This window comes from Hesperophylax consimilis, chromosome 12 (assembly GCF_061612785.1).
Source record: "Hesperophylax consimilis isolate HC1 chromosome 12, BYU_Hcon_1.0, whole genome shotgun sequence".
NCBI lineage: Eukaryota > Metazoa > Arthropoda > Insecta > Trichoptera > Limnephilidae > Hesperophylax > Hesperophylax consimilis.
The window spans coordinates 27,583,423-27,598,987 of record NC_142847.1 but is presented as its reverse complement, the minus strand read 5'-3'; the positions used below and the strand labels follow the sequence as shown (position 1 = coordinate 27,598,987).

At 32.8% G+C, this 15,565-nt stretch overlaps 1 protein-coding gene across 4 annotated transcripts in view; it reads left to right on the top strand.

The window, feature by feature from the left end:
* The window catches only part of LOC149419416 (uncharacterized), a 40,125-nt gene extending 25,177 nt beyond the window's left edge, over positions 1–14,948 (top strand). For all 4 annotated transcript variants that reach the window (XM_089638281.1, XM_089638280.1, XM_089638278.1 and 1 more), the window contains 4 exons: positions 1,736–1,868; positions 1,958–2,253; positions 3,723–3,953; positions 5,904–14,948. In XM_089638281.1, the coding sequence (XP_089494407.1) occupies positions 1,736–1,868; positions 1,958–2,253; positions 3,723–3,953; positions 5,904–6,028 (785 nt within the window). In that variant the 3' untranslated portion in view covers positions 6,029–14,948. The remainder of the gene's footprint in view (positions 1–1,735; positions 1,869–1,957; positions 2,254–3,722; positions 3,954–5,903) is intronic.
* Positions 14,949–15,565: the final 617 nt, after the last annotated feature.

Genomic DNA, 15,565 nt, shown 5'->3' with positions numbered 1-15,565 from the left:
TTTTGTTAAAAGCTTCATAACTCTAGTTTTGGGAAACGTAGCCTCATTCTAAAAAATGTTTTGGAAAGATTATGAAATTCACTATCGTATTGTTTTGTTATACGTAAATATTTGCGTTTCTAAGTATACATTTTCTGAAAACGTCAAAAATATGTAAAAATCGCTGACCATTATTTCAAAGCTGTGAAAAATGTACTTTTTTCTGAGTATCATAAAGAAATAACACTTTATATATTGAAGAAATATAATTAAAAACTATTAGTCACCTCAAAATATTAACCGTCCAAACTAAAATATTTTTAATAAATTATTTAGAAACGCAATAAATTATGAACGAACAAGATGACAGATCCAATCGACTTAGATAATGCACCTCTACATTCCATAGATATTCTTGAATACAGACGCGTAGCGTTATTCATTATCCATACTCTGTTTTTTAAATCATGGCAATCCGTATACTAGTGATGGAAATAAATCGATTTTTGTAAAATCTCGCGCGTTTACGTGAAAAGACGTTCTAATGTCTTGACCGCTATTATCATATTTACGTCTTTTGACGTTCTAATGTTCTGAGTGGTTAAAGATCTTTTTCTATTAAATCTTTTTTAATCACTAAGTCCATTGTTTATCAGTAGACTTAAAAAAGTAAACAATGAAAGCTAAAGTACCTATACATTCATTTTATTGCACCCGCAAATACGCTGATAAAAATTATAACTTTTGTTTTTAACATCTATATTTTTCTCTCTTGTAACATAAACTAACTGTCACTTTATTTGAATACTTTTGTCATGATTCAATGAATTTTTTGCGATTTCTTTCGATACGATATCCACAGAATTTGACATTTTAAATTATTCCATGCAAATTACATCAACAATAATAAACATAATTTCTCGAACCAATATTCAAGTTCAAGATGGCTATTGTTTATCACACAAAACACTTTGGACTGACATTTTTTCACATCTCCCTCTAATACCTTAAAAATCTTAGGTCGTAAATATCTCTATCTCACTGCAGTCATGTCTGAAAACCCCTTTAAAATAAATTTTGTATGATCCTAAGCATACGTCAGACATGATAGTGTTCACCTCTTTTGTCTGTATAGCAAAGAGAAAGAAAAGAGATTGCCTGGGGACAAAATTCAAAGTGATTCACGGTAGGTACATACAGTAGCTTCTCATTTGGACGCTAGATGGCACTGGAACCCGATATTACCGTATGAATATGCACAAATATTAAAACTTAATTAATAATCGGGTAGTTTGTTAAATCCTTTTTTTATATTAATACTATTGCAGCATATTTTGGGAGGTCATTGACCAAAAGACCTCCACAGAAGAGCCGCCACTGGTAGTGAGAAAGATCCATTTAGACGGTTTATGCATGTAAAGCTGATGGACAGCGAAATAATGCTGTATGTCGCACAAGTAATGGAAAAGTTAGGGACGCCCCAGGAAGATGCAGCATGATCAAGATAATCAAAATAAGGAAAATAGTAAAAATAGAATAGTTTGTGTGGAAGAACTATTCCGGTTGACTGAAGACCAGAAGAAGTTTGACAATATGGTTGCATTTTTTGAAAAATAGATTGAATGTATGAATTCTCAAATTTTACCTCACAAGGGTCGTAAAAGCACTCATAAATAATATTCATATTTATAAATAAAATAAAATATTATTGTAATTGATGTATAACGGTTAGTTATTAATAAAAAAAAATTCACAGTTGAAGGAGGACCTGACCTCCTGGGGGCGGTTTACAGTCCTCGAGGAAACATCTCCGTCCAGCCTCCTTGCCTCGATGTTTCTGCCTTTAATCCTCGATCACGCCTGCTCACTGCTCCTAAGGAGAAGAGAACGTATGTACATTATTTCAAGACATACAGATAATTCAATTAATGTATAACAATTCAATAAACACAATATTATGAGCTTTTAATATTTCCAGTGATGTAAACCCGACACTATCATGGGTGCGGGGCACACTACCCCGTCCCTCCCGCCGCCCCTTCTCCTGGTTCCGCCTGCCTCTTGCCGCGAGGTCTGGCCCCCGCAGCGCCCCGCCCGCACCCGCCGTGCGCCCCACGCAGCCCCCGGTGCCCCTGCCAGTGCCCCATCCCGTCACGGTTGCGCTGATCATCTACAACAGGGATGCCGAGACACCCATTCCGCTGGATTCGGATATTTGCGCAGATATCTTGAGGGGTATTGAAGAGGCCACTTCTGAGTCGGACAACACTCAAGGTATTTTATATCAAATATATTAGATTTTTTTCTGAGAAAATGGTTTCTATGGCATTCCCACTAGCTGTAAGGCTGATTGGATTGGGAGAGGAAGGTCGAAAAGTAGGTTCCATGAGATTTTAAATGGTGGTCTCTCACAAGGGTCCTTCCACTTTGTGTCCCGCCACAACTCAGCAGTGGCCCGTGAATGAAATTGCAAATAGTTCATGTCACTTAAATGTACCTTATATGTAATGTCAGCGTAGCAAATTAATTATCGGGGGTACTTACACCTACTGCAATTACATATTATGTTTATTCCTTGATATTTACTACAGTCCTAGGCTTGCCAGAAGAATTATTATATTTAAATACAGCATTGTGCAAACAAAAATGGGTTTTGTTTAAATGGAATAGATATGATAAGTAAGTCATATCTATTCCATTTAAACAAAACCCATTTTTGTTCCTAGGCTTGCCAGAAGAATTATTATATTTAAATACAGCATTGTGCAAACAAAAATGGGTTTTGTTTAAATGGAATAGATATGATAAGTAAGAATATATATGATGAGTAAGAAATCATTGTTGCTGCCCCCAAATGTCAAGCCACTGAATAACGGTTTAGCGTTGCCGCCATCCTGGCAGCCATTTTTGTGCTATTGCTTGGACAGAATGTTTTATTGGTGTGCCAAGTCCTCTCTTAGGTATTTTATTTTAAAGAGTAAGTCTGCGTTAAACATTTCAAACTGTTCAATTTAATCGTTTTCAATGAAGAAGCGAATTAAATTAAATTAAAAACATTAAGATTTATCTAAATATATATTTTAGTAGAGGGTGCAACAATCGGACCTTACTGAGAGTGGTATAATATTATTATTATTTCATAAATTCGGTAACTGTCCACAATGTCATTCATAAGTGTCCCGTATCTCCTACAACAATGCAAGTCTCCGCTAATTTGAATGAACTAACCAAAAGGGTGATTCCCTGCCTTGATGCAAACATATTTAAGCATGAAACTAAAATGTTGTTTCTATTTTAACCGTCTTTTTACTTACTGTCGTCTGCGGGGACATACTAACACTTACATAATAAGTCAGGAGACCCCAGTATGTTTCCGTTAATGCTAATGAACTAAAGCGAAGGGGCATTTCACCAGATTTGTGTATTCAAGCGTGAAACTAAATGCTCTGTTTTGTTTAACCCCATATTTAATTATTTTGCTCGCTCGCGATGCTGGACAACACTAATACAGTAATAATACTACTACAATAGACCGGAACTCCCTCCCGCTAACGGTTACATACACCCCGCTCGCTTTACTTTAGAGTGGAACACCGGACAGTGGACCTTTTTCTGATCTGCGGATTTTTATAATGGAAACGTTCCTTTAAAAAACATGGTCTTTCTCTTTCCATTTTATTATGTTATTTATTTCCCATATTTTGCCTTAACATCGAAATCTCAAATTGCACGATTATTTCCAGAATCAGTTGCCCGTTTCCGAGGGGGCGCCGCCACAGGCGAGTCCTCCATTGACTCCCTAGACACCTCAGGCACTGCAAGCGACGGCGAGGCAGGCGAGGGGGGCTCGGGCTCCCCTGAGGCACCCGGTGGGGACGATGGAGTCCCTGAAGGTGCGGGAGACGAGTGTCAAAGGGAGACGCTGCCCTGCGCTGATACGGGCTTCCACTGGACACTTACTAATTGGGGACAGGGTAAGAATGTTAACTTGACTCACCTATCTTTTACTTCATTGGATCAAAGTTAAATTAATTTGACTCACCACTCACTCCACACTCTTCTTACCATGTATTTATTCATTTGAAACAAGCTGACGAGTACCCGGCGTTGCTTGACTTTTCTCTACTTTCAATAAACATAATAACCATGTATTACATATATAAACCTTCCGGAAGAAATTCTCTAAATGATAGTGAAAACCCTATCAAACTCCGTTGAAAAAACGGGAACCTTCTTCATGGATGGGAGATAGAGGGCCACCACACTATATAACTCCCTTGATCGTACCGGGACTCGTTTCTGAGTTTTAGAGGCACAACACACATTGTACACTTACTTTTATAATATATATATTGATTACAGTAATGAAACAATTTACGGACATTAAATATTTTTGACCGGTCACTGGCCGAGTTGACATCGCGCTTGGGTCCCACTCAGGTGTAGTGTGTTCAATTCCTTGGCTGGCTAAGTCCTCCATCACAACACAAGCAACATTTTCAGCTTACTGTGGTGGTAGTAGGAGATTTTCAAATATTGTCAGGTTATTCGTAACCTGGGAATGTTGTCTTTCTAAAAAAAAAAAAATTGATGTTGGGTACCTACGATATGTTTGCCTTGTATGTATATTCACAGTAATTACCAGGTTACATGTGTAGTATGTCAGTGTTTGCTGCAAAGTTTGAAATGTACGTTCAAAGTTATTATTGAATTAGGATATAGGTAAGATATTTTATAAATTAGTTTTGAATACATTCTATACTATCTATGTAAAATTTATATTGTGGATTCCAAATTGGCAATGCATATTCCATTATTATTATTATTTAGGAGCATTATGTTGCATTTTGTTGACAGATCACCATTTTACAACTGTACACAGCAGAACAACGTTAATTCGAACCCCGATAATTTGAAAGTTAAATTCAACCAAAAAAAAAACCCAGAAAATATTTTCATGCAAAATGGTTTTTTAATTCAAAATTCGTTAATTTATTTTTGTTGGTTTAATTTGAAAAAAATCGATTATTGCGAAAATAAATCATACAAATTTCGTAAATCTGAATCTGACAGTTAGCCGTGGCGCCAAAATGCCGTAAAATGACTTTTTTAATTCGTATTATTATTTTGTAAATTTGAATCGATATACACTGGAAAATTGAATTTTTTTCAAATTAGCTTTGAATATCTGAGTAAAGGCCCGGTCACGAAGATAATCGACAAAATTTAGATTTATATGGAAATATGTCATATTTTTATGATTTTATTTCGACTATCTGAGTTTAAAGGGCCGGATTTCAATTAACGCGGAAATATACAAAAAAAAATTGATTTTATTTGAATATCTGAGGGAAATCAGAATCCAAATTTCGATTTATGCGGAAATATATCCTGTTTTTATTAATATCTGATTTTAAAATGCCGCCCGCTATGGAAATCGGCTGCGGAATTTCAAATTATGCAGAGATATATCCAACCAACTTTTCTGCGAATATCTGATTTCAAAGGGCCGGCCGCGAAATTGGCCGCGAAATTTCAATTTACAAGGGAAAAAGTCATATTATTACGAATTTACTACAAATACATTACCTGAATTTGATGGGATGGCCAAAGAACTCGATTTTCGGCAATAATTATTTATTTATTAAAATTTGAATTACGTGGAAACTCTTTGATTCGAAATTTGATTTTTGATGTCCTGTAGATTTCGAATTAACGGGGTTCTACTGTAGTAAGTGAACAAATATTTTAGTCTTACAAATTCTTCTGTTGCTATCGCCCGCCCCCTTACTATCTTTCAATACCCTCCTGTTCCCCTAAGACCTCCACCGCCCCCTATATATCTTCATCATCCTTAGGTGACTGCGTTTCTAAGGATGGTTAAATAAGAATAATAAACATTTAACCCTAATGTTTTCTTTCAGGCGTCAGTGGCAGAAGGCGCAATCAATCCGGCACAGTGCGAGTGGACCTCGCCAGCCCTGAGGATGTCACCTTGGATACCGATTCTACAAGAGTAGTCTTCACAACTTATGGAACTTCAGTCTAGTGGTAGTACCTACCCAGCCAGCAAGCAGCTGTTATCTATTGCTCACTTTGATGTGTGTTTGTGCGTCTATGGTTCAGAAAAACAAGAGCTTGTCTCTGGGCCATTACAATGTGGAATTGTAGTTTGTAAGTGTTACAGCTATTTACCTCAAATTGATTGTAAGGAAAAAAGAATTAAACACTTTTTGTTGTGACAATATTTTTTCATAATGCATTCACAATTATCTACCGAACAGAACAGGATTAATCGCGCTGAATTACAATCTTAAAATAATTATAATTTACGAGCTAATTATCCGCTGGTCGGTAGAAGCTTTGAATCTTAACTAAGTGCTTTCTACAGTTTCAGGATTAGAATTAAATGCCATTGATGATAGTTTATACATAATGTTATGTCTAGAGAAGTTCACAAGTATGAAAATATGCATTTAAACCTTTACATTTATGTATATTGCGTAGAGTAATTTAGCCGTGCATAAGTGGCGTGCCTCTTATCCTTTAGACAAACTAAAACTATGGGAATTATAAGTGATTTAATATCAGCATATTAATCAATGATTACGTTTTATACAGTGGACGGAAACTTTATCTTGTTTTATCTTCCAAACTTATAGCTTTCGTTTCATCTCTGGGCATTATTTGCACCCACAAGAATCTCAATGTTTTCAAATTAATATTATTCAGACATGTTAAAGCATTTCAGCGCTGTTAAAAACATCACCTCATTGCAATTTGTCGTTTTTATGTGTTGAATTTATTTGACAATAAGGAATTCCAGTGATAAAAAAAAGAATTATGAATATTCTAACATAAATATCATTTTTTTTTTTTTTGTCATTTTCATAATTAAAGTAATTTTCAAAGCAAACCAAAATGATTGATATCTGGCGAGATATGCGTTTCATCATACGTACTTCAGTTTTGTCAGTTAACAGTAAGGCCATTTCCACAATCAATATATCGGTCAGTATGAAATCAACAAATAATCTATTTAAATGAAGAAGAGTGTCTGTGGCGGGAGGTTGGCGTAAATGTTATTTTTATTAAAATCTACATTTGAATTGGGAGGTTGATGAAATATTGCATGATTTCGATAAATTGTGCAAAGCCCGAGCAACTAGTCCTAAAGTAAATAATCAGCAAGAACTTAAAAAAAACATGAATGCTTTTTAAATAAATTGTACACCGCAGCGATGATCCATTTGCGAATCCACGCAGCGCTAATATTGCCCTCATTCTGACCGACCGACCCGTGAGGGAGCGGCCTAAGTTCTGCCAGAATCCCCCGACCTATCACTGGGCGTTCAAATCTTTTACTGTATTAACTGTTTTTATGTTACGATTTATTAATTCTACATATAATAAAATTTGAATAGGTATTCAGAATCAGTGTTTGTTGATCTATGTGAAAAAAAATTTCAGCCATAATATTTTTCAGTGGAGTTCCTTATTGCAATAATTGATTTTTTCATGAAATATTTACTGAATTGAGATCACTAAACATTGAACAACAAAAAAAAGAAGAGTTAACCCATTGGGTAATGGAATTGTTTGTAATAATTTTGGCCTTGAATATTGATTTGCCGAGAATGAGACTGGGAGACGGTGGTAGGACAGAATGGGTTAACTTTTCCAAAAATAATCTAAAAAATTTCAAATTTTAGCTTAAAACAACATTAAAAATACCGTAATACTTAAAAATGTCATGCAACAGTTAACAGTGACATCACTCATATTAAGATAAGTAATGTTGCCATAAAAATATTTTAAATGTCGTTTCTGTTTTTACATTATAATGAAGTAACTCTTAACATAATACGTATTGCAATAATTTTTCCATAAACTCATGCATTTATATATAAGTTTTTGGATGTTTATCATCTTGAATATTCGCTGTTAATAGAAGTTTTGGAACATTCCTTGCCAGAATTATCTCATTTTTCTTCCAATTTAAGATTTTTATATGTTTATTTCTAATAAATGTTCAATGATTTTTATTGAAATTATTTTGCTGATGAATGTTACAGATGGAAATTTTGAAAGTTCTCAGGTTTTTTGGATTTGACTTCATTTGTTATGAGGAGAACTGAGCAAGAATAGACTGCCCTGTTTTTTGAGAGTTAAAATTTTTTTGTTTAACCAGATGGCATATCAATTTTTTTATCAGTCAATAAAACGAATCTAGCGGACATGCAACCATTGCCATGTTGTGTGCGATATTCAAATTCTAAATAATAATAGCCGCCCTAAATTGCAATGTGTATGCCTTTGGGTTAAATTTTTTTTTTAAAGTTTATCAACTCTATGTGTCACATAATATTAACTGTAGAATATCTAAAATCCACAAGATTTGAAAGGTACATAATATTGTAATTTGCCACAGCCTAGAGAGGTTAGGGGCTCTATTCGACTAAGCTGCTGGAAGGGCGCGATTCCTATTTATTATTATTAATTAATGAGCAGGTAGCATTCTGCTGATGCCCTCAATATATTTTAACAAGTCAATCTTTTTTTCTCTCCAGATAAGAATCCGATCGAGCTTTAAATTAATCTATATTTGTAGCATCGATGACATGTTGTGGAAGTTTGTTCTATGCGTCCACTATTCTATTTGCGAGGAAGTGTTTCCTAGGATTGGATGCAAAAGGTGTTTTGTTCTCGTGTCTCAATCGAGTCACACCTCTCTTCTTTTTTCTTTCTCTCTTCATTTACATGAAGTTAGCATTTAACTCGTCAGTCGCCGTGGCCGAATTAGCACGACTCGAACAGTCATGCGGAACTGTACTTCTTTATTATATAAACATACCCTGTCAGCTGGAGCGACTACGTCCTTCTCTCTGCTCCTGCAGTATTAGCCATACGGTTATCGAGGCTAAAATGAAGTGAGTTTTGTAATTCGTATGGCAGCTCATCAAAAGATTGTACAGATATTCATTTGCAGTTGACAAACTTGTTATTGTAACAACCATAAACACGGGGTGTATTCAGTTGTTATCTTTTCATTTTTGTTTGGCACACGCTATTTCTTCGACGTCACGTTGTTTCGGCGACTGCAGACTCTCGTAGCTAGCAGCTTAGTGGAATATAACCCTGAGGAAAATTGGCAAGAATCACAATTAATCATCGTTTTTATACTACAGTAAGGGGAATTCATATTTGAGATATTTGAAATTAAATCTCATGATTACCAATGAAGCAAAATTAAGATCCTGTTGGATCTGAATAATAAGGTACACACAATAAGAATTGAAAGTAGCATAATATCCAATGTTATTCTCGTTAGTTTCACGTCTACCTAGGGTAAATACATATAGCAATTATGCAAAAATTTTAATATGTTCAGATTTGTTCTCCTTCTCACCAAAATCATACTGTATAACCAACCATAAATAGTATGGTTTTTAGTAGTTGTCACTGGATAATTATCATTTTTGCATTGCCTATTGTTGTCGGTGGGATGTTCTTAATAACGGCAGATACTAAATAAATAGGTACATAAATCTTTACACAATATACAGGGTGTCCCGGGGTAAAGTGCACAAACTTCGAGATGTGATTCTACATGATGGTAGAAGTAAAAAAGATGAATAATTTTTTTCTAATTTCCATTGTTTTTTCCCATACAAAAATATTTTTCCATAGAAGAATATTATTTTCTCCATACAAACTATTCAACTTTTGTACCTGAAAACTACCTTAAAATGTTGACATTTCTAAAAAAAGTTATCTAGAGTCACTTAACTGTGCAATTTAACTCCGGACATCCTGTATATACATATATATCAGCGGGACTAAATAAAAATTCAAGTACATAAAATGATGTGTACAATTTTACAGGATAGCAAAAATATTTTTGCGTTGGTAATGAAAAAATTATTTTCATCCAATAAACGGAGCACTATTTATAGTTTAGGATGTTTAGGTTCTTCCATCAATATGTTGGTTGCCAGCTTTCTGGCATGGTGATTCGGGCTTGGCAGATGTGAAACTAATTATTAATACCTTGGATTTTAACAATCAATATGGAAAGAAAGATGACCGTTTCACTATATTGGTTAAATAATAATTCATCACCACATTCTCAAAATTTGACTGAGGTTAGTGAAAAATAATATAATGTGGAATTATAGCGTGAAAATTCTACTGAATTATTTGTTCTTCTGAATTGAAATGCGTTATAATTAAATTGTAGATACATATTGATTTTACTTTGAGTAATATGAATATTTTATTAAAATTCATCACTAATTATAATATATATATTATTTGTGAGTGACTAATGACTGAATTGGTTTGCTAACATTGTGTGTAAGAAGTTTTGACAACATCACAGAAAAATCGAATCAATGATTGAATAACTCAATATACAAAATGTGTGCAATTTTCTTTTTAATTGACTTTGTATGTAAATCTTGTAAAGTGTGTTACATATTTTTTACTTTAGTTATTTTCATCTTGTTAGGATAATATTTACCTTACGGAGAAAGTATACAAATCACTGCCTGAATGCATTAACTTCCAACTTTGTAATATTTAATAAGTACAACATTACTCTACCGTCTATGAATACCTTATTATTATTGTCTTGTGCATGTAATTTATTTATACAAATATCAATGCGAATTTATCTTCGTGTAAGACAGATCTGCCACTGAACACAAACGCTATTCTATACGATGGTAGAAGTTAAAAAGAAAAATAATTTTTTTCGAAATTTCATTGTTTATTTCCCATGCAAAAATATTTTTCCGTACAAACAATTTTTCCTTTAAATTGTTGGAATTTCAAAAAAAAAAATCTTTTTTACTTGTTTTATTATGTAGGATCACCTCCCGAAGTTAGCGCACTTTACCCCCGGACACCTTGCGTATTTACAACAAAATTTTGGCAATCGTGTTACTACCTAATAATCTAATATGCCACCTGTTAAACCAATTTCACACATTGAATTATTGCCGCACATTGGCAATATGTATGTATCTATCTTGTTTTATTTTTACTGCTATATTATTATATCTTTACTTATGCGGTGATGGATTTGCAGCGAAAACAAGCTTTATTAAATAGATTGCTACTATTCATATCATAACAGTACGACACCATTATTGTGAGAATCATTGCTCTAAATAAATCATATGTGTATAAATATACATACATAGTACTTCATACACGCTACATAATATTACGTGCGTACTATGGATGAGAAATGTGTGTTTTTTGTACTCACCTAATGTTATTAAAACCCCTGCCAAAACCTTTTTCAAAAAACAATATGCCAACAAAGTTATCTATTTTATTCTTACCGTATGTTTTAGCATCCTTCTCATATACATAGAGCTTATTGCATGCAGCTTTACTCTGGCAACTAGATGCACGAAAGCTATCCACTATGCGCAACTTTCAATTTTTCTCCCAATCTCAATCAACTGCTTTTAGTTGGTTATTTCTGAAAGAAGAATCACAGTCTTTCTGACAATGTAGTATCTAAAATATCGACAAAATATCTTCCTTTACGGGGAAAAAAAATTGATATTGTTTGGTTTTGGAATAAAATAAAAAGATTGTTACCCGCGTAATGCTACGTTTTGCTATTCATGTTGCATTGTGGGAACGTTTAGCGATATTGAGGAATTATTCTTGTGTTGTTACATTATATGTACAACATGATATTGTCGGAATGCCTGGGAAAAATAAATTATGAATTTGGCAATCATCAGAATGGAGCTTGCCCATATTAGGATGCAAAATGAAGAAAAGTGCAATGTGCAGATATACAAATGATTGATTCTCATTATTTAGATACTTACATGAAACTTTAATACGATAAGCGGTAGATTGACCGGTTTCACCCTGATTATATTACACCCTTTATTCTTCCATTCCAATGGTTCTGTACCCTCCAGATTTCACCTGTGTTATAATAGGTCAAGTCTTACTCCCATCCAATGTAATTACCTGAAGGGATTGATTATACTATTCTAAGGGAATAAAGCAATAATTAGATTTTTTGAAATCAAACTGACGAAACAAGGAAAAATACTTCCACTTAAAATAGGAGTAGAGTCTGGAGCCAAATTGAACAAGTAGCATCTTATATTCTAAAGTATTTAGTGATAGATGGTTAAGTCAACAGTGAATTCATTAATAGAGTGGCCTCATAGCTTAGTAAAGTGCTTCTAGCTTAAGATTCCTTTGTACCCTTATCGTTAAAGACATAATATAAGCACTGAGTCAAACGAACAAACATTTAGACATGTAGACTATTATTAAAAATACTAAACAAACATTACTAATTAATCTTAAACCATTAGTCCAACTGTAAGTAAAAAGAAAACCATTTAAATTTACCTAATGGTGTATCCTCAAGACAAGACAACTGCGAGGGAATCCCGTAGCTTTTTATGCCATACTTTCATTTTGAATTTGGATAGTAGTCTGACATTGTAATAAAAAAATGTTCCTGATAAATAATAATAATCTCTATGTATCGGAGTAAATTTTATCGGGGCGGGAAATTCAAACTTATTGTTTCTTGAGGTTAATTTAATCGCAAACCTCCTTTTGCATTATTTCTTATTACTTGAATAATATGTTAATTTTTATTCACACTATGCAAGTAGTTACCTGTAGAATGCCCTAAGTAATATTATGCTATTTTATTTACGAAATGCATATCCTTGTACGTTGGTTAAACTTTGCAAATATAAATATAATTTGTGTAAATATAGATGTTTTTATAGAGTATCCATTAATTAGATACACAAAGAAATTGCACAGCAAAGACTAGTGTCACATTGATGATTCAGCAGCGCGAGTCAGCCGCGTACATCGTTTTGTATGTAATTTGATCGCGCGGCTAAGTCGCTAATTTGATACAATTATTACTTTGTTACAATATACCTGCGATTTAATACAAAACGATGTATGCAGCTGAAATGTGAAACTAGTCTAAAAGAACTAGCATAAAATGTCATGAATATTATTTTATAATCACACAAAGATGATTGTCGATGATAAATTAGTATTTTCTACTGTCAATGCATCGGTTTTTAAACACAAAGCTTGATTTTATAGTATTAAGTGTTCAAAATTATAAAGTACAAAACGTATGAAATTATGAATAATTGTGGGCAAGAAAAACTTCAGTGCAGATCAAAATTCTATCAGGCCATTTGCTTTAGCAAATGTTTTGTTTGCAAAGATACTTTTTGGGAAATGTATTACTAAAATTTAATAACTACATAGTCGAATCATCACATATTTAGTAAATGCTAGAATCATTACATTATGTAACCATTTTTTCATAGTTTGTATTTTTCCATCATGGTTGAAGGGTTTGGTTTTTTTATAATATTTTCGTTGTACCGGTAATACCTGTTAAGTGACACTTAGGACGGGTTGTTCGGAGAATTTGAATAGTTCATCAAATTTCAACGTTAATTTTCGGGTTCTGTGAAAGTCTTATTCATGTTCTGTTGTTATATCATTATAGGCTTAGTAGCTTGGCAAAACAGAAATAATAACAGAACTTAAAAAAATCTTTCACAGAACTTTAAAATTAACTTGAAGAATTGTTCAAATTCTCCGAAACAAACCGTCCTTAATTAATAAATTTCACATTATTGATATTACTTGCTGCCATAATAGCAGCTGTTACTCACGTAAATGAATTTTTTTTTAAACTAACCTGGATTGGTCTCCAATTTTTCCGCCTTTTACGGTATTTAGAAAATCGCGTCACCGCCTAAACGTGCATCACAGGGGCAATGATGATACATATATATATAATACAGAAGTATTATGTGTGGAACTTTTTTTTAATTAAATAAGCAATGCATTGTGTTAAAATGTCAATATGTATTGGGGTTTTATATAATTAATAATTGTAAACATGTCCATTTTTACTTCTTTTTTAAGTGTAAGAATCTCATTTTAAAATTATTTTATAAAAAGCTAATTTTTCTAACAACTTGATTCCTGCACGACCGCATTTTATTTTTTAATAAAAATTTATCAGTTGCAGAAGAAATGTATAAATCTATTTACTGTTTACTATTTACCTTTCTATTTGACTTATATTTTTAACAAACATAACACAAATATGAATGAATAGTTTTGTTATTTTATAATGGATTCTATCAACGTGCTTGGTAAATCACAAATACATGAGAGTAGCTGACTAACTGTTATTGTACATACAGATTATAGATATAAATATTATTACTACATATTGTGATAATGCTAAAGTGTGGATGAAGATAAATCAGATGAAATATAATATAATGCGTCTCTCTATACAATACCAAAGTAACAATATGTATCCCGTATAAATATGTATTGTGAAACAGAATAATAATTATTGTATCTTAAAAACTAAAATAGGATTTATATTTATGGATAAAATGTCAATCTGCTTTATGATTTAATATACGTTCGTTTATCTTAGAATTAATTTTTTAATGTCTTACAGCTTGGTTTTTTTAATACTAAATAATGTCAGTTCAAATTTAAAAATAATATTACAATTTGTAACTATATGTATTTTCAATTCAGCTTTCTCGTGAAATAACTATTTTTACAGTAAGGAAACCTGATGCATTACAACTTAGAGCAGCTTCCATAGATCTTATCAAGACAACTTTAAAAATATATATATTTTGGTTTAGGACATTATTTCACAAAATTGAAGTTTCTTGTATTAAAATTTAATTTGTCTGTTATTTGACCTGTCAAAGTTCTAGTCCCTACAGTTGTGGTAATATTATATTTAATAAAATGCCATCTACGTATATATTATTATATCTATGTTATTTTTACTTTATTGTTTCAATTAAAGAAATATTTTACCTTACATTTGAAAAACTGCTGTTGTAGTGTGTTTCATTGGCAAGAATAAATATTATAAAATATGTATTAACATAAAGACCCGTCATTACTTTAATAAAGCTTGACATCTCACAATGTTTTGTAGTTATTTTGGCAAAAATCACAACACCCCATCTACAACAAAACATTAATTCATAATAGTAAAGACGAAATGCTCTATGTTTGATAAGCCTGCAGTCAGAACTGGCCAACAGCCAAGTAAACAAATCCAAAACTATTATTTGTGTTCTATTTTCACCAAAGAGCATTCCTACACAAATTTTACTATCAGATTTGTAATTATTATTATTTATTGTAATAAATTATTAAGTACAGCACTGATTCAATACAAACATCCGGTGCACCAAATTTTTTTTTCTGCCTAAAGAATAATGCATCCCAACAAGGCATTAAAAAATTTTTACCGCAGACAGATATTTTTTTAATTATGAAACATTATAATTTTGTACCACTTCTTTTTTTAATTGATGCTCGCTCGCCATTTTTGGAACAACCGTTCCTGAATCCGTCCATGAATAATATTACAAAATTATGGGTGAAAATATATTATTAGTTGTTGAAGTGGAGGTGGAGGCGTGACTATTGATTAGTGAAGAGTGGGGGGAGGAAGAATTGGCAGTGAATGTTAACTTTTTTTTAATGTGAAACCGCA